Source organism: Maniola jurtina, chromosome 11 (assembly GCF_905333055.1).
Source record: "Maniola jurtina chromosome 11, ilManJurt1.1, whole genome shotgun sequence".
Lineage (NCBI taxonomy): Eukaryota > Metazoa > Arthropoda > Insecta > Lepidoptera > Nymphalidae > Maniola > Maniola jurtina.
In genome coordinates, this window is record NC_060039.1 from 8,602,460 (window position 1) to 8,623,426 (window position 20,967).

The 20,967-nt window shown below is 36.1% G+C and overlaps 1 protein-coding gene across 4 annotated transcripts in view; it reads right to left on the reverse strand.

Moving 5' to 3' along the window:
- Nucleotides 1–20,967, reverse strand: part of LOC123869806 (vesicular glutamate transporter 1) — a 72,010-nt gene that overhangs the window by 13,430 nt on the left and 37,613 nt on the right. For all 4 annotated transcript variants that reach the window (XM_045912849.1, XM_045912850.1, XM_045912848.1 and 1 more), the window contains 3 exons: nt 2,096–2,208; nt 1,015–1,154; nt 345–599 (listed from right to left, as the gene is read on the reverse strand). In XM_045912849.1, coding sequence (XP_045768805.1) covers nt 345–599; nt 1,015–1,154; nt 2,096–2,208 — 508 coding nt within the window. The remainder of the gene's footprint in view (nt 1–344; nt 600–1,014; nt 1,155–2,095; nt 2,209–20,967) is intronic.

Below are 20,967 nucleotides of genomic sequence, written 5' to 3' on the forward strand. Positions count from 1 at the left end.
TTGGGCTTCAAAATTTGAGCATCCATAATAAGCTTGATCATGCCTCGTCACGAACTGAATGCCAAATGTTCAAAATTAAAGCGTGTGACATGACGCTTGTTCTTGTTACATGTCTGTTTTATTTTGTACCCTTCTAATCTTTGATATATATTATATCCGATAGTCTTACAGTTTACTTACTACTTTTAAGTTTTAGTTTTAAAAGAATACGACAAAATACTTACTACACTATGCTTACTATAATAAGGTAACGATTGGAGTGTTATTTATTGTTGATCCACAATTTAGCTTTGAACAAAATAGGTATATACATTCTTAACTATTGTTATGAATAAAAAAGATACCTCAACGAATCCCTGTGAGATTTTTAGGAGCACAACCGCCACGGGTCCAACAGACATTGCTCCAGGGATCGCCATATTAAATATGGCTGAAGCGAAAATCGCAGCACCGAAGATCTTGTTCGCGGGGTACATAGACGCTAGGAACCCTCCCGGCACTTGAGTAATGAGGTAGCCGGCGAAATATGACGAATCTATTGAAGATTCCACGCTGACGGTCCAATTGAACGGCGTATCTTCTTTGACTCCAGATGAGGTCTGTTAAATAGTTAGTATTTTATCAATTGTATTTATTTATCAATTGTTACTTATGTGTATTGTGTGTGAATGTATCAATGACTTCTATAGACTAGTAAGACCGACATATTTTGAAGCATGCTTGTAGGTGTCGTTTTACCCATAGCACCGCTCAAGTATCCGTAGTATAGTAGTGAGTGCTTAATAATATGCGAGCCACACTCAAGCCTACGAATTTGTCTTGTATGAGATTTCCTATATGAAGTTTTATAATATCTTTGGTATGCTTAGTATGTAGGGCAGGGCAGATCAAATATTTTTTGTTGGGTATATAATATACGAGGAATATATTATGTAAGAAATAGTAAGGCAGTCACAAAATTTTATATCTCTCTCTAGGTTGAAAAAATTAAAGAAAATTAATTAAAATACTCACATTATGTTTCTCGGTCATCTTAAGTTTGGCCATGCTCATATTGCATCGCATTCCGAACATGATACTGAAGCCGAAGCAAGCTAGCAGTGCGACGGTGTAGCGGGCCGTCAAACATGGGCATTCCGCACGCACGTATTTGTCTGAACAAAATAAAAAATAAAACAAGTGTAAATTAAAAATTTATAACACCCCCGACAAGTGAAGGTTACAGTAACTAGAAAAGACCGAAAAGACCTGATAACTTTCAAACGGCTGAACTGATTTTCTTGGACTATTCCGCGCCTACGATCTAAAGTATCTGAGTTTTCCAAAACATCATTTTCAAATAAATAATTATGTATTTAGGCAACGTCCATCTTGACAGCTTGACATTTGTCAATTGACATAATATTATGAACCTAACGGTTATCTAACCTTCTTTTCTACAAGAAAACTAGAAAAGAGCTGATAACTCTTAAACGGCTGAACCAATTTTTTTGGATTATAGCTAAGAACACTCTCGATTAAGCCACCTTTCAAACAAAAAAAAAATAAATTAAAATCGGTTCATTCGTTTAGGCGCTACGATGCCACAGACAGATACACAGACACACAGATACACACGTCAAACTTATAACACCCCTCTTTTTGGGTCGGGGGTTAATAAATCTAAATGTAGTGTTTATAAGCTTTAGTGTGAGGCCCTGCCTCCTGAAAAAGTGAATACTGTATGTCAGGAGGGAGTGTCTTCCCATAGTATACAATATAACATAAGTATACAACCACTTATTATAAATTTATTTGAACCAGGTACATAATATTGATAGAATGAATAAATACATTTTATTATATTATAAATCAGCCAAATATAAGTTATTTTGAACCTATTCTGTTTTCGATTCCATATGGACCGAAAACCCAGAGAAGAAAACTTTGAGCTCTTTTCGAGCACAGGAGCAAGCATTGCCAGGGACGCTCGAGTTGTAATAATATTATCAAACTAATTTATATACATATTTGATTAAAAAAACATACTAAGCATTGAAAATAGAGTTCGTTGATACTGAAATTTGTCAAAAAAATAACTTCCTACAGCACTTACCTATATGCCGCGGTGGTGGTCTTTCAGGGGACGGTGGCGTTTCCAGATCTTCGCCATCGTACATCTGATCGTAGCCCTTCTGTTCCACGTGAAAGTTTTCATACTGAGTGTTTCTGTGACAAATAAACATCCAAATGAATTGAATAATTCAACAGCCAGTACCTTTTTATATAGGTTATAAATTAATTACATGCCCACTGAAACAATTTTTATTATACCAAAACCAAAATCTTAATTTATTTCTTTTGGACGGCCTTCCTGGCGCAGTGGTAAGCACTTAGTGGAAGGTCCCGAGTTTGATTCCCAGCAGGGATTTAGAATTTTATGATTTCTCAATTTCTGGTCTGGTCTGCTGGGAGGCTTCGGTCGTGGCTAGTTACCATCCTATCGACAAAGCCGTACTGCCTTTCAATTTAGCGTTCTGGTAAGACACCGTATAGAAACCAAAGGAGAATGGGTTTAATGAAAACTGCCATAGCCCTGAGATGGCCTTGCCATCCGTCATACGGTTTTATGACTGTCGGAAATTTGAAGCCTTGCTCTTAAAAACAAAAATCTCGCACGAAAAGAAATAAATTAGTTAAGATTCTGAGTAATTGTAGGAAAGGAAGTATAAAAAACAAAAGGGCAAAATAAATTGCTCTAAAGCTAAATTGCGTTAGGGTCGGTCATAAATTAGATAAAAGTCGTAAATTTTAACTTAGAAATCTCTACAAGTGTACAAAATTGCAATCACGTGTTATGCGAGTGGTCTAGGCAAGGCAAGAGCGTGAGAAAGCAAAAGGTACGGCCCATTAAGGGATGTTCGAAATACATTTTATTTTCAGCCAATTAGCCATCAGCCAGGGTAATTCTGTGCGCAAGAGTGAACCAATCAGAAACCGAAATTTCGCTGGGTTTTTTTTTCATTTCAGATCATGGGCGTGAACAAAAGATATCCGTGTGGACGTTTTAAGGCTACACTGGGGGACCGAGAGGGACATTCGATTGAGGTCTGGCTCAACGTGCAGTAGAGCCTAACAGTGAATATTAATTAAGTGTAGAAATATATTGCAATTGTATAGTTAATAATAGAAAAATTATAAATAGAATAAAATAGTGTGTATCCGGGCCAGCAGAAGCTGATATATGGTGATGTACTAATTTACATTTAATTTTAAACTAGATTATTTGAAAATCAGTTCCAAAAATCTTGAGTAAAGAATTATTTTACAAACTAAATTAGAGATGATATTATTATTTGGATATTAGGAGGTGTTACAATATTGTGTATAACTATTAGATTTGCATCCAAAATTATAGAAATGGGACATTTCTCTTTGTGGAACTAGGATTCAAATATATCTAGAATAAATAATGAATATATTATAATTTACGCATAATGTGTGTCCTTAAAATTTACTTTATTATAGAAGTAAGAATTGTAGATAATATCTCTATTGATTATGTGGGCATGTGTGTATTTTAGATAAAATGGTGTACATAATATTATATAAAGCCGAAAGGGTTTTTTTGTTTGAATATTTGCTTTTCCCTTTCAATAATTAGTATGGCTTAGGAAGCAAATGTTCGGCCGGGAATTAATTAATGTAATAAAGTTACTTAATTCCCAGTCTAAATAATAAATTCAGTTTCTCTTCTTTTTTTCTAAATACTCAACTGTATGAGTAAATAAACAATTATTTACCAGAAATAAATGCACTTGGGTATAACTATCATCTTTTATTTGCTATATTTAGATACATTTTCCTAGACATTTAATAATGGAGATTCAATTTGTTTGGAGGCTAGACTATCGTATTGTAATATTAACAAAGCCAAAGATACGAAGAAACCATGTATCGAACTAACTTGAGCTCCAATATTAAGATTTTCTCATATGACCTATTTACCAATCACAATTCCTATTATTAAGTAAAAATTAGGTTAGGTTTTTTTTTCAGCAGTGCACCTATTTATAATACTAGCTCTTATTCAGCATTAAATAGGGAATAAAATTGAATTAGCAGTCTAATGCAGTCTGATGGAATGACACTTGTCGTTACAATTATAGATTTGGTAGAAAAATTACTCAATAGCTAAAATAAGGTGGTGTGCTATAAACTACTAGCTACCGCGGTATAAACATCGTCTTCATCAACATGAACAGCTTTCACCGGCTCACTACTGAGCGCGGACTTCATAGAGAACTCTCGATCAAGTTTACCTTCATCATATGGTATTTTATACCATTATGTGAAATTCTCACGATGGTTTTTCCTTATACTTTTATTATCACAAAACGATTAGTACTAATATACCAAGAATGCTCTCCACTACTAAAGATAATAGGGTTGGCTGGGTTCGAATCCCAGGCTAAAGACACCTTAAAGGGACCTTGTCGAGGATACTTTCGAGTAACAGCTAAATTTCATCTACCTACTAAAATACCCTGAACGAGACAATGGAATACACGCTGCCTCCGGAGGACAGATGGCGAGGCAGGTAGGTACCTTTTTTTTTATGGTGTACCGATCTTTCCCAAACAGCATTTTAGGTAACATTATCTGTTAAAACCGACGCCAGCTGAATTTGTGAATCACCGAGTTTTTGAATAGATAAAAATACTAGTTTTGCTGTACTTTGTAATTCCTTTGCTTGATATTATATGGTACATGGTTGATTGGTGACGTACCAGCAGCGAGATTCCGGCACAAAGCAAACACGTCATGTCTTTATACAGCTGGACTCTCCGAACTAATAAATTGGCCAATTTATTGACAATCAATCAAACAAATATATAAATATACAAAAATACCATGGTTTTGGGGCGAGCCCAGAGCTCATTGAAAAGAACCTAGGTTTCCGTACCTAGGCAATTGAAAACGCTTCGCAGCGAAAATAGGAGGGTCCAATTGCTGAGCCCCACATAACATGGATCAAGGCTGAAGTTTCAGCGTAGGTATTTCCCCCGTGCTTAAGGAATGCCGGTTGGTCTCAAACCGATGGCCTAAATAAGGCAAATACACGTATCAACTGATTTTCCACACTAACAGGACGTTCTAAATTAGCAGATCTCTCCACTCATTATATCTATTTTGAGGAATTAAAAAATTACATTAATTTTTTTTATTATTCAATCCGTGTAAACCTGTTAGCTGGTCAAGAAGTCTATGTGTTCACCCAACGTACTGTACCAATTAATTACTTGTAAATAACTCATGACTTAAATACCTAGGTGTTTCTATAATTCAGCTGAGTTTATTTCTTATTTTTATCTCCTCATAATGCCTAATCTTAACCACTAGTATAGACGATCACAGCGTGCCATCACAGAAATTTGATGCCGAGTGACCAGGGATCTATGTACGTATTCGAAATAACGATATGACTAGATTTACATTAACATAAAAATAACACAACGTAGAAATTGTGATTGGGTATTTGAGAGAGAAAAATTTATAAACTTACATTACTATTTATAAATTATAAGTTTTAAGGACACACTGCATGTTGTTTTATATTTATATGTTGTACATTTACATTTATTTATGTATAGGGGGAGCAGGAGAGCAGAAATAAGCTGTATGTCTTATAAATGTAAAATTTACAGGTTTTCAGAAGATACTACAGAGATCGAGCTATTATTCCTTGCTTATTTCTCAGACTTAATTTTTTTCAAACTCTGAGAATACATATAATCAAAGCAGACCCAAACATGTGATTGCAATTAGTATCAGTATTATATTAGTATTAAAAATACGGCTTCGCGACTTATGAAAGTTATTCAAATAAAATTTAAAATAGTACCAAAGTAGGTAAAAGAAATAGGGTCAAATTGAAAAAAAAAAAAGGATGTCTTCAGGTAGAAAAGGACGTAGAACAAAGCAAGTAGGTGCGGGGCAAAGCGATGTTAGTACCGTAGAATCGAGCGAGCAAACAACGACCTTAGGGAATGCTACATTAGAGTTGATTTTGAAAAAAATCACCGAGTTCGAAGCAAAATTACATCAGTTAAATTCAAATACCGGTTCAAATGAAATCGCGAGCGTTTCTTCACACGCGTCGAACGGAATTAATGAAAATGAAAAATCTGATAGGCAGGGGTCAAATCTTGAAACCGCGAGCACAAGTACATTATCTGAGACCCGGAATTTATATGTTGTACAGCCGTCAGTAACTAAACCAAATTTCGACGGAAAACCATTCACTAACCCCATCGTTTTTCTAAAACGATTAAAGAAATATATAAGGGCGGTAAATGGATTAGATCGCGAAATAGATATAGCGTTAGGTTGCATCTCGGGGCATGCTCGGAAGGTTATGGACTTGTATTCGAAGGGCTGGACTACGTTCGCTGACTTCGAGATTGATTTTAGACGAAATTATTGGACCGAACAGATTCAGGAATCTATAAGATATAAATTGATTAATGCGGTATATTCAAGCGATTCGGGAATGTCGATGTCCGAACATTTTGCTGAGCAAGCAGAATCAATGCAGTCATTAACTATTGCGTTTAGTGAGAGAGATTTGGTCAATTCTATTATGCGACATTATGCTATAGATATACAGCGATTATGGTTTACTAGAACAGAGGAAGTTAACATCATGAACGGAGCGAAATTTCTTCGAAACATAGAGCAAAATATTGTTGAAAAACCTAGGCAATTTACGAGAGGTAGCGTTAGTAATAATTACAGAGGTAGACGATACAATGAGTCATCATCGAGACGACCTATTGTAGCAACAATGTCAACAAGAAGTTGGAGAGCTAGGGGAAATTCGACGAGGGGACGCGGCTATCGTGGTCGATTAGGTTCTAGGGTTAACTTTAACAGGCCTACGGTATCCGAATCTAAACAAATTAGGCCGACTATCACGTTCGTGAAAGAGGGCGAGGATCTTACTGTGTCTAAGAATGTGGGGGAGGGATCATCAAAAAACTAGAATGCCCAACACAAACGAGGTCAAATCAGTTATTCTTGTGTGGCACGGGCGTCAGAAAGACCTCAGATCACGAAAGGACAGGTGTAGTCTATAGGATCTTAATTAATAGTGGATGGAAGCCAGGACAGAGTTTGGGGACCGGAGATAAGGGACTTAAACGGTTATTAAGAGGCGGCGTTGATTATAACGAGTATAGTAGTCAATTTGAAATTAGGAGTATAGGAATCTTATTGGAAAACCAGTTTGAAAATGTAACAGAGTGTAATGAGTTAGGCGTGACTTGTGAAACTTGTATGAGGAGAGGTTTGAATGTGTACACAATGTATCATGAATTAGATGAACAAACCGATGTGAGTGTTGATTATTCATTACCTAGGTTACCTGAAGTATGTGTTAGACTGTATGGAAGAAGTATGAGTGCACTCATAGATACGGGAAGTCAGATTAGTGGAATAACTAGGGAATTGTACGACTCTATTCTAAGAGAACGTGGGACATTGCCAGAGATCGCTATTCCAGCAATTCAAATACAAGGCGCGTTTGGATCGCGAAGTGAAAGCACAAATCGGTTAGTGCTAATAGAGTTTCAGTTAGGTAGTACTTTAGTTGAAGCACCTGTACTAGTTATGCGACGTCTTCCTAGGTCATTGATACTAGGATACGATTGGTTAGAGCGGGTAAAAGGAATAGTGAACTGTAATGGTGAACACACTTTGACTATTGAACATATGGGCGTTAGGTCTTGTGTTAGGCTGAATTCGGACTGCAAAATCGAAAGGTTAGGGGGAGAGACGAACGCAGCCACGATCAATTTAATATTAAATCAAAACTCTAGGCCAGTGGAACAAAGTGTATTAGACATGAATTTAGATAATGAGAAATTTAAGGGATTAAAATTAGATGACGCGAACTTAAGTAATGAACAAAAGGAATTATTACTACCTGTGTTAAACAAACACTGTAAGGTATTTACGGAAGGTTTAGGTTTGACAAACAAGTACGAACACGTTATTGAGCTATTAGACGAAACACCTTTTGTAAAACACAGTTATCCGGTACCTTTGGCGTATAGAGAACAGGTAAAAACCGAATTAGAAGAGTTAGAAAAACTAGGCGTGATCAGACAGGAAGCGACTCCTTACTGTAGTCCTCTCACTTTCACTAAGAAACGAGATGGGTCAATAAGACTCTTATTGGACGCACGAGAGTTGAATAAGAAAATGGTAGGTGACGCGGGCGCGCCTCCACTCACATCTGAGATTTTACAATCCTTTCATGGAGTAAATTATATCAGTTTAATTGATTTGAATAATGCCTATTTTCAAATACCTTTGCATAAAGATTCTAGGAAGTATACCGGGTTCTCGTTCATGGGGAAGACGTATACTTATAATGTTTTACCTCAAGGTTTAAAGACTTCTGTAGCAGGGTTCTCGAGAGCAATGGATTATATCCTAGTAGGAGTACGAGAGTTTTGCGTAAACTATTTAGACGACATAGTCATATTCACTACCGGGGACATAAGGTTACACTTAGAACATTTAGATCGAGTGTTAGATAAATTAGAAACCGCAGGTTTAACTGGAAGGTTAGAGAAGTGTCGATTCTTATGTGTAGAGGTAAAGTTGTTAGGACACATAGTAAATACTAACGGGGTACGTATGGATCCTGAACGGGTTAAAGCCATATTAGACTTCCCTGTACCTCGGACTATAAAACAATTACGAGGATTTCTGGGATTAATAAATTATTTCAGAAGATTTATCTCAAAATATAGCGAAGAGGTTAAACCACTGTGCGACCTATTGAAACAAAATACGAAATGGTCATGGACAGAGGAAATTAATGATTGTTTTGAAAGGGTCAAGAAATTGTTTATAGACACGATACTTCTTGTACACCCAGATCCTAAGGGAACTTATTATTTACAAACCGATAGCAGTAATTTGGGGGTTTCGGGTTATGTCTATCAATTGAATGAAGCAGGTGAAGAACAAATATTAGGGTTCTGTAGTAAAGCATTGACAGAGACAGAACGCAAATGGACAGTTACTGAACAAGAACTATGGGCCATCATTTTCAGTTTGTCAAAGTTTGAAACATATTTGAGAGGAGCGAATTTAGTCATTAGGACTGATCATAAAAGCCTGATATTCTTGCAGACGTGCAAATTATTGAGCGCTAGGATGATACGTTGGGTACATTATATAGGGCGATTTAATTACACAGTCGAACATGTGAAAGGTAAACTAAACATTGTAGCAGACGTATTGTCTCGACATTTAAAGGGGACCACTGATGTATTAATTAACAAGGTCACGGGGCCTGAAATGAATCTATTTAAAACATCATTAGGACGATTAGTGCGGGAGCGATGGAGAGAGATAGGTAGTTATCAAAGTCGCGACAAGACTGCTAGCGAGATAATTAGACGCGTGCAAACAGCAGACACTTCTGAATCAAAGTACTACGTGCTTAAAGAAGGGATTCTTTATAGAACAGACATAAAAGGGGATATCTTAAGGTTATATGTTCCCGAGAACATACTAAGGGATTTGATAGTTAGCATACATGAAGAAGTAGGTCATTTCGGGCGATACAAGGTTTATGCTCTGATGAAACGTCAATATTATTTCCCAAATATGTCTCGTATAATAGGTCGTGTTGTAAGAGCTTGCGAGGCATGTCAAAAGTCAAAGCATGCTTTGGAAACGCACACGGGGCCGATAAAAACTGTAATAGCGAAGGAAATAGGGGAGAGAGTTTTTTGCGATATTTTTGGACCTTTACCGGCAGGACGATTTGGTTTTAAATACATATTCGTAATGCAAGATGCTTATAGTAAGTTGATCAGACTATACCCACTACGCCAGGCTAGAGGGAAGGCTACTTTAACTTGTGTAAAAAAGTTTCATAAGCAGGTCACAATTAAGACATTATGTTCAGACAGAGGCGCGAACTTTACTTCAAAAGTTTTCGAGTTAGGTATTCGCCAACTAGGTATCGAATTAACGCACACATCTGTTAGAAATCCGCGGCCAAATTCGACAGAGAGGGTTAATAAAGAGTTAGGTAGATTATTCAGGACGTATTGCGACAAATCGCATCGTTCATGGGTAGATCTATTATCGGATATAGAAGATTGTTATAATCAGGTAATACATACTACAACGGGATATTCGCCAAACGAGATTATATATGGAAAACGTACTCTGCTATCGACTGATTTCAACACTGACTCATCGGTGAGGACAGACTTACAGGGTGAACCGTTAGAACAGATTCGACAGCAGGCACGACAAAACATAGATAAGGCGGCCGAAAGTAGACAATTACATTATAACAAAAATCATAAGTTAATACAATTCGAAATCGGAGATTTAGTGAAACTTAAGACTTTTACGAAGTCAGATGCGGATAAAAAGTTGACAAAAAAATTCATGCGCTTATATGAAGGACCGTACATAATAGGGGCAGTTCCATATAATAATGTATATACATTAATAGACGTTCATACTGGTAAAGTTAAGGGTAACTACAATGCCATTCATTTGTTTAGGTACTATGTAGATAAATAGAAAGATAGGTAAAACTAGAGTATTAAAAGGGACAGAAAACAGGTAGTTTGGGGTACACTAAACAAAGAGATACCTGAGTTAAATAGCTATGGACATGCCCGAGGGTATAATAGATAGGCGTAGGAGGTCTGATACTAGCGTTCTAATACAGATAAGGGGAAAAATAGATTTTGAAACGACTAGTACAGCTGCAGGGACAAAAGGAGCTACGTGTATTAAAAATCTATTTTGGGGGAGCGTGAGATGGCCTTGCCATCCGTCATACGGTTTTATGACTGTCGGAAATTTGAAGCCTTGCTCTTAAAAACAAAAATCTCGCACGAAAAGAAATAAATTAGTTAAGATTCTGAGTAATTGTAGGAAAGGAAGTATAAAAAACAAAAGGGCAAAATAAATTGCTCTAAAGCTAAATTGCGTTAGGGTCGGTCATAAATTAGATAAAAGTCGTAAATTTTAACTTAGAAATCTCTACAAGTGTACAAAATTGCAATCACGTGTTATGCGAGTGGTCTAGGCAAGGCAAGAGCGTGAGAAAGCAAAAGGTACGGCCCATTAAGGGATGTTCGAAATACATTTTATTTTCAGCCAATTAGCCATCAGCCAGGGTAATTCTGTGCGCAAGAGTGAACCAATCAGAAACCGAAATTTCGCTGGGTTTTTTTTTCATTTCAGATCATGGGCGTGAACAAAAGATATCCGTGTGGACGTTTTAAGGCTACACTGGGGGACCGAGAGGGACATTCGATTGAGGTCTGGCTCAACGTGCAGTAGAGCCTAACAGTGAATATTAATTAAGTGTAGAAATATATTGCAATTGTATAGTTAATAATAGAAAAATTATAAATAGAATAAAATAGTGTGTATCCGGGCCAGCAGAAGCTGATATATGGTGATGTACTAATTTACATTTAATTTTAAACTAGATTATTTGAAAATCAGTTCCAAAAATCTTGAGTAAAGAATTATTTTACAAACTAAATTAGAGATGATATTATTATTTGGATATTAGGAGGTGTTACAATATTGTGTATAACTATTAGATTTGCATCCAAAATTATAGAAATGGGACATTTCTCTTTGTGGAACTAGGATTCAAATATATCTAGAATAAATAATGAATATATTATAATTTACGCATAATGTGTGTCCTTAAAATTTACTTTATTATAGAAGTAAGAATTGTAGATAATATCTCTATTGATTATGTGGGCATGTGTGTATTTTAGATAAAATGGTGTACATAATATTATATAAAGCCGAAAGGGTTTTTTTGTTTGAATATTTGCTTTTCCCTTTCAATAATTAGTATGGCTTAGGAAGCAAATGTTCGGCCGGGAATTAATTAATGTAATAAAGTTACTTAATTCCCAGTCTAAATAATAAATTCAGTTTCTCTTCTTTTTTTCTAAATACTCAACTGTATGAGTAAATAAACAATTATTTACCAGAAATAAATGCACTTGGGTATAACTATCATCTTTTATTTGCTATATTTAGATACATTTTCCTAGACATTTAATAATGGAGATTCAATTTGTTTGGAGGCTAGACTATCGTATTGTAATATTAACAAAGCCAAAGATACGAAGAAACCATGTATCGAACTAACTTGAGCTCCAATATTAAGATTTTCTCATATGACCTATTTACCAATCACAATTCCTATTATTAAGTAAAAATTAGGTTAGGTTTTTTTTTCAGCAGTGCACCTATTTATAATACTAGCTCTTATTCAGCATTAAATAGGGAATAAAATTGAATTAGCAGTCTAATGCAGTCTGATGGAATGACACTTGTCGTTACAATTATAGATTTGGTAGAAAAATTACTCAATAGCTAAAATAAGGTGGTGTGCTATAAACTACTAGCTACCGCGGTATAAACATCGTCTTCATCAACATGAACAGCTTTCACCGGCTCACTACTGAGCGCGGACTTCATAGAGAACTCTCGATCAAGTTTACCTTCATCATATGGTATTTTATACCATTATGTGAAATTCTCACGATGGTTTTTCCTTATACTTTTATTATCACAAAACGATTAGTACTAATATACCAAGAATGCTCTCCACTACTAAAGATAATAGGGTTGGCTGGGTTCGAATCCCAGGCTAAAGACACCTTAAAGGGACCTTGTCGAGGATACTTTCGAGTAACAGCTAAATTTCATCTACCTACTAAAATACCCTGAACGAGACAATGGAATACACGCTGCCTCCGGAGGACAGATGGCGAGGCAGGTAGGTACCTTTTTTTTTATGGTGTACCGATCTTTCCCAAACAGCATTTTAGGTAACATTATCTGTTAAAACCGACGCCAGCTGAATTTGTGAATCACCGAGTTTTTGAATAGATAAAAATACTAGTTTTGCTGTACTTTGTAATTCCTTTGCTTGATATTATATGGTACATGGTTGATTGGTGACGTACCAGCAGCGAGATTCCGGCACAAAGCAAACACGTCATGTCTTTATACAGCTGGACTCTCCGAACTAATAAATTGGCCAATTTATTGACAATCAATCAAACAAATATATAAATATACAAAAATACCATGGTTTTGGGGCGAGCCCAGAGCTCATTGAAAAGAACCTAGGTTTCCGTACCTAGGCAATTGAAAACGCTTCGCAGCGAAAATAGGAGGGTCCAATTGCTGAGCCCCACATAACATGGATCAAGGCTGAAGTTTCAGCGTAGGTATTTCCCCCGTGCTTAAGGAATGCCGGTTGGTCTCAAACCGATGGCCTAAATAAGGCAAATACACGTATCAACTGATTTTCCACACTAACAGGACGTTCTAAATTAGCAGATCTCTCCACTCATTATATCTATTTTGAGGAATTAAAAAATTACATTAATTTTTTTTATTATTCAATCCGTGTAAACCTGTTAGCTGGTCAAGAAGTCTATGTGTTCACCCAACGTACTGTACCAATTAATTACTTGTAAATAACTCATGACTTAAATACCTAGGTGTTTCTATAATTCAGCTGAGTTTATTTCTTATTTTTATCTCCTCATAATGCCTAATCTTAACCACTAGTATAGACGATCACAGCGTACCATCACAGCCCTTCCAGGTTAGCCCGCTTCAATCTTAGACTGCATCATCACTAACCACCAGGTGAGATTGCAGCCAAGAGCTAACTTGTACCTAAATAAAAAACAATGTAGGACAACTTGTGTCTCATAAGCCACATCTGCGATGGCCACTGCTGGCTCAGAATGCAGATCCTACTAAGAAGAGTCGGCAAGAAACTCAGCACTGACTTAAATACACAAACATCTCTCTCCTCAAAAGTAAATACCGTCTCCGTTTCATCGTGGGTAAAAATGAAGTAAAATTAGCACAATAAAGTTTAATTAGTTCAACAAGGTAATGTATACATATAGGTAAGTATATAATATTCATAGTGATCGTTCAAGTGCGTATTGTATTACGCAACGTGGGGGAGTAGTACTCGCGTCGCCACTTCACGTCTTATCCAGAGGCGTCTTCGAAAAGTTCAGAATCGTTTTCCGATCGCCTACAAACCACTACGATGTTAATATATTGATTCAAATGAGAAATTCGTACATTTTTAAAAACTTAAGTCACAGAAATAATAAGCCGTGAATCGTGATAGCCCAGTAGCTAAGACGTCCGTCTCCTAGTCGAAAGTTGGGGGTTCGATCCCGAGCACGCACCTTTATCATCACGCAAAAAGCGCTCTATATTGTTCGATTCTGCTAAAACAAACTAAACCCAGTTTTGCGTTTAATTTATAGGGTAGGTATACATGTATTTGCTGGCGGAAGAAAGTTTTGTACGGTCATAGTGCGAGGCGCGCGCCAGAGAGGACAGAGTTAGTTACAAAAGTTGTCCGAAGCTGAGTGGAAGTCGGTCAGTCCTAATTGCCACCCAAAATTAACTGTCCCTGCCTCTGATAGCTCTTAAGCATAGTGTAACATAAAAATTTGAAGATCATATTATAATTATTATCATTATTTTTTAAAGAATATTAGCCAAGTGTAACATCATGATGATTGATGACTAATATTCCCCTTTTCCCCTCCAACTAAGCGTAAAGCTTGTGCTAGGAGTAGGTACGACAATAGTGCAACGGGTGGAGTTTGAACTGGCGACTTTTCGGATTTCAGTCCGCTCCTTTTACCGTTGACCTATCAAGGTTTTATTTGGATGCTTAGTTTAATTTAATTTGTAGGTGGTTAGATGATTGTACTAAGAATCTTTTTATGGTATTTCTCTGCTTGGTAAAAAATGAAAGCCGTGATATTCTAGGGTGATAACTTAGGGGGTTCGGTTCCGGACACGCGCCTTAAATTTTTATTATGTGCCCTTTAAAGGAAAACATCGTGAGGAAACCTGCATGCCTGAGAGTTCTCCATCATGATCTCAAAGTTATGACGTGTACTCTACCAATCCTCACTAGCCCAGCGTGTAGGACTGTGGCCAAACCCTTCTCATTCTGAGAGGAGATCCGTGCTCAGTAGTGAACCGGTAATGGTGTTTTTTTTTTTAATTCAAATATTTTTAAGGGGCTTTTATAGGTGTCCTCTATGCCAGCCTTATCGGTAATGGGTTGTTCATGATGATATTCATGATACGTTAAATAAGCGGGTATTTGATTTTACAAAATTATACGTTACCCCATAGATGCGCTAGGACGAAACAGTAATTACCGCATTTAGTGTGACGTCACATAATTACAGGCAGTGTGTAGGTTGCATTAGCGACACAATGGTTAAGCGATCAAAGGGGGAACCAACTGATAACAGATTATCTATGTTTTATTTTGCTACCCACTATTAACTTTGTACTTGTACGAATTTTAATAATATCCATCTTCTAGTTTGTTAATGTACCAATAATGTTATAAACCATTAACATAGAGCAATGCAAAAACTTTGATAGTCATATCTATTGGAGTAGGAGTCGACAGCCTTCCTCTCTAGGTAGATAACAATTACTGACTGCTAAAACTGGTACTGTGTAGAGTTCATTGGCTACAGCAATCGTTTTTCATCTCGTCACGTCAGAATTTTCAAAATTATTGCGTAGTACGTATCGTCTATTGCATTTGTTATACCATTTATAACTATGAATAATTTTACCTACTAGATGATACCCGTGACTTCATTCGCGTGGACTTAGGTTTTTAAAAATCCCTTGGGAACTCTTCTATCTCCAGATCGATGTAAGCCACCCTAAACCGGCATAGCTGCTGAATGCTGACGTGTCATCTAGTCAGAACTAAACGCACTATTGCGGATCGCGCGACGTCGGGAAACGTCGTCGCGCGACCTTTTCACTCTGTTATGCTTTTCATGACACTACTGAACATGCAAATATATTATACACATTCATAATACCCATAAGAAATAAATAATTAGCATGCTGCGTCTAGATTAACGTAAGCAACCCTAAACTGGTACAACTGCTGAATGCTGACGTGTCATCTCGTCCAGTCAGAACTAAACGCATTATCGGGGATCGCGCGACGTCGAGGGCGCGGCGTCGCGCGTCGTTTCCACTTGGTTATGCCTTTTATCCAACGATTCATTACAGCAAGGGGAGCGAACAGATAGCCACATTTATTACTTTTGTCAGCGGAAAAATGAATTTACACGCCAGTAACCTTGATTTTATGAATATTTTAAACCGGCATTACGCGTTACGATTTGATATCTTTTTGCTGCCGATAATTATGAGAACTGTTTAATTAAGTGAACCTCTTGTATTTTTGATGGTGATGATGACGATTGAGTCTCATTCCCCGTGGAACTTAGGACTACAGCTGTAAGTACAAGTACAGCTCTCAGTTAAAGCAAGTGATATTTATTGACTTAAGACGCAAACAACTCAAAAAGTTAGAGGTGCCCGGGATCGAACCCTCGACCTCCCGAATAGGAGACTGACGCCGATGTCTAAGCCACTTGTCTATCACCACTGTGGTATCACCATTTATTTATTAAATTTTTAACTGCAGTACCATTACTACATACCTATAGCTACTTGTAATATCAACGTCTATGCTGGTAAACAACGAACAATGACAGGAGGGAGAGAGCGCTCTAATTCAATCGTGATGCATAATGGCTCAATGTGTTTAGAAAATAATATAAAGTACAGTACCCAACTACATGAAAAATTAAATGCTTGATGCGTACTGTGTAAGTGTTTGACCATCACAAAGCGTTAACTATTAACTAGTATAAAAATAAAGATGCAACTTTTATGCAACAGTATTGACCACCCACGTTGAAAAATTAAATCCTCTTTATTCCCTGTCCCATCGGAATTTCGTAAAATCTGGCTTTGTTATTTTTTCTCTGTTGCCTTATACGTCATAAACAAGCACATAGTACATTACATCTATGTTTTGTTTACAAGAAGTAAGTAGTTATTCTATTCTGTTTTATTTTCGGGTTTGCGAATACCAATTATCCAGTTTTAATTGGTCTCGATAAAATGCTATGCTTTCATGAAAGTTTTTTAAACGGTTTTTAGATTATTTTATGAAACAGCCAAGTAAAGTTTGTAATAGGAACAGCGATAGCAGACGTTATAGGATTATCGTCATAATATGCAGTTCAGTTGCAGACTCGCACCTGCATGTCTCCTATTTGCTGTCAGCGCATTTTAATTTCATTTTCCTGCCAAGTACGTTCGAACGAGCGTTTTAATTATCGGAGAATAAACGCGAAATATCTCGCCTCTGAAGCCTACGATACAGAAATCCGCACTAATTGCCGTAATGTATCCTGTAAGTATCCGTAGCTTTACCTATGTAGATATAGTATTATTTTATCTTCATAGGTTCTACCTAAAGCCTACGGAGAAATCTATTCCGTAATTACTATTTTTATTACAGAATGAGATTTAAGCTATACAAAGTTCAAAGGTCACGTTTAAAATGAAATTCTACCAGTGCACATTCCACAATAATACATACCTTTTCCAGTTTATATTAGTGATAATGATACACAGGTTATCCTGAATACAAATTTGTAGATTAAGACAAGTAATTTAACTAATAGAAGTGGATTTCTTCAATTTTAAAAGACATTTCTGTGCAGGACGTTAAGAGGCAGAGGGGGCACTTAACGTATCCACAATATGCACTTGAAACTCTCTATGAATACCTTTAGACAGGGAGGTACTCTGGTGATAATATTTACTTAATTCCTTTGGTGAAAGTTCATGCCTGATCAAAAGTTTTAATATAGTATGTTGTTAGTAGTTGTATCCTTTTGGCAGGCATTTTAATTTAAATAATATACATAAATCTATAGAGTACATATTAGTACATATTAGTTCTATAGCTTTCAAATAAAGGCTTTTATATTTTTAATTCGGTATTAGAAGATTAGATAAAAATTAAAAATATCGATATTTTTGTATTTGTAGGCACTAAATGAAATGCCGATTTCGGCCCTGGTGAGTACGTGGGAGGAGGGGTAGCTATTACACCCCAGGAGTCACCCCCTCTAATTGATTTACAATTGTCGGTTAAATTTGTTTCCCGACCACCCATCGGGGATCGTAAAATGTATAACTATGGTGGTTGTGGAGTAAGCCAAAAAGTTAACTCATTTATTGAATAACATAATTTAAACGCTATTTCAATGTTTTGTTAATTTGCAAATAAAAATACTCCAAAACTTCAAAAATGATAAAATCTCTAGATTTTTAATGTACTTACCCTACTCTAATAAGATATCAAGCTCAGAAATTATTTTTTATGAAAAAAGTGTATCTATACAGCACGTACATTTCCTGAATGGGAAGTGCAACAGGCGAGAACAAGAATAAATACTCTACAGACTACTATTTTTTTGTCTCAGCACTTCATTTAAATATAAATGAGGTTAGACCGAATGAGAACTTTGACTGAATTAATTAGTTCTTTCTTTCTTTCCTTCCTTCCTTTTAAAGCTCACTCCATTCACTGAGAGTTTTTAAATTCTTTCTAGAAATTTTTGAGAAGAATCTCAGTACCTACCTAACTATTTTATCCATGGAACTTGTCAGTGAAAAGCCTTTGTCAACTCAGGAAAGCCGCGTCATGTGAATAAAACATGTAATTCATCTAGAAGCCCTATTAGGAAGCTACGGATGACTACTACCACACGATACAAACTATTGCTGCTTTTAAATACTGTGTACAAGCTGACAAATGATTGTGTTTTTTTAATTTGTCTTTTTTGTCTATACCTATCTACCTATACCTATGTAATTACAAATTAGTTATCTATCAGGAGATTGCAATCCAAGTATAATAATACCAATGTTAATATGTTTTCTTCCCTAACTTAGGTTAAAGGAACTTCCTAATTAAGAAATACAGTAATGATAAAAATAAAAATAAAGGCCTATCGATAAATCACATTCTCACATTTCTTCCACGGACATAATAGAGTTATGACAAAAATGGCGATGCTTCCCAAGAAATATCACTTGGTGAACCCGAGACGCTTGTTAGCGACTCCGCTTTTATTTATGGCCAGATTTATTTTATGACCGGGGCTGAATACCAGCGGAATCGAACGAGGTGGAAATCTACGACGAAAACAATATCCCACTGATTTGGGGCATAAACATTGATGTATAAATAAGTTATTACAGAAAGCTTTCTAAAATTTAATTATATAGTTTGTAGGCGCAAATTCTTCCTCCCAGAGTTAAATACAAATTCAGGCAACTTACTGTGCGGTTTTAAGTTCTAAAATCTTTTCTTCTTCTTTTTCGTAGGATATTTAGATTTTTTTAATCTTAAAAATTACGTCTACTTTCAAAAATTCTAGTATGTTGCATGGTACATCACTTTGACTGCAACAGTACCGTTCTCAGTAGTGGACCGGCAATGTGTTGAGATGATGATGATCGTAGGTATTTTAGCGAAAATATCCTTAAAATTAAATCAAATACCTATCTGAAAAAAAACTTTAAATCAGACTTTTTTTGAATAATTATAAATTTTGCCGCTATATTTATAATTATTTTTGCACTACGTTAAATAGGATTTTGTCAATGAGCTATTTAAATAAAAATTTCAATATAAGCATTAAAAGCCGTATTCGAATTTTACGAAAAACAGTGAAAAGCAAAATCAAACAATGCGAAACGTGCTCCCAGCCACCTTTCAGCAGAACTGTATTTCAAATTTTAATTTTATTTTCTCGAACAAGGGAGTTTACCAAATAGAAATATCATAAAAATGGAAAGCAAACAACATAGCTCGTATTTGCGATGATATTTGGTTCGGATTCTTATTCTCTTTGTCGGTAATCTGGCGGGAGATGCGGCGCGCACGTCCCGGCTCGGCCTTTATTGTTTCTTGAATTTCTACGATCGGTCGACATCCCTCTTGTACAATACCTATACAAACCGTGTACTCATAGATATTGATTTCATTACGGCTGCTTACTTGTAATTAATCGTATTATTCATCGTGCGTCCGAACTCCGATTGTGTGAAACGTTAAGATTTAAACCATCATAGGAGTAGATTTAAATCATCTCAGTAGTGACTGAACACACACACACACGCATACGCCCTTATCACAAAATAGACAAATTACCATAATATTATTTTGGTTTATTTAACTTTAATGCAACTTAAAACTACAATTTATCATGTAGCAACTTAGTAAATAAATTTTTTATTAAAAAACATTACAATATTACTTATTTTTTTTCATTATTTGAATTTATACAAGCACAACAGCTGTACCGAAGAGATACTCAATCCTTATTTGAGAAAAAACTAAAAATCAGTTAGTAAAATTAATACCTATACTTTGATTTATAGAAAAGATACTACAAAAAGTATTCATTGCTTATAGCTGCAGGTTATAGCCGACTGTAAAATGTAATCAGTTCTTATACGGCACACTGTAAATAAATTGGAGAGAACTCTCGAAGCAGGAAGATCCGTACAAATCCCCGCTTAATCCCGAAAAGCGTTTTGAAATCCAGGTTAGTTGTAAATATCAATTACGCAAATACCCTGGCTTAGGGTGTAAATGGTTTACACGGTACGAACGAATTGTGTAAACTCAAGGGGTGAGAGTAATGACCGATTCCGTAGCTCTTTCGTAGCAGACGTAGACTTCGTAGCAATTCAATTTATGTAGACTGCGTGATGACGAGAATACTTAGTGTATTTATCTCTGCTCCATATTTCTCAATGCAGAGGTCCTGAGTCTTTCTATTAATAACATAAAAAAGTAGGGGGTTTTCTTGGGATAATAATGAAGTGTGCTTCAAGATCTTTCCTCATGCAGCTCGACTGTGTTTACGATTTCGACTACAATAATAACTTCAATAGTTGTTATGAATCATAACAACAAGAACCAAC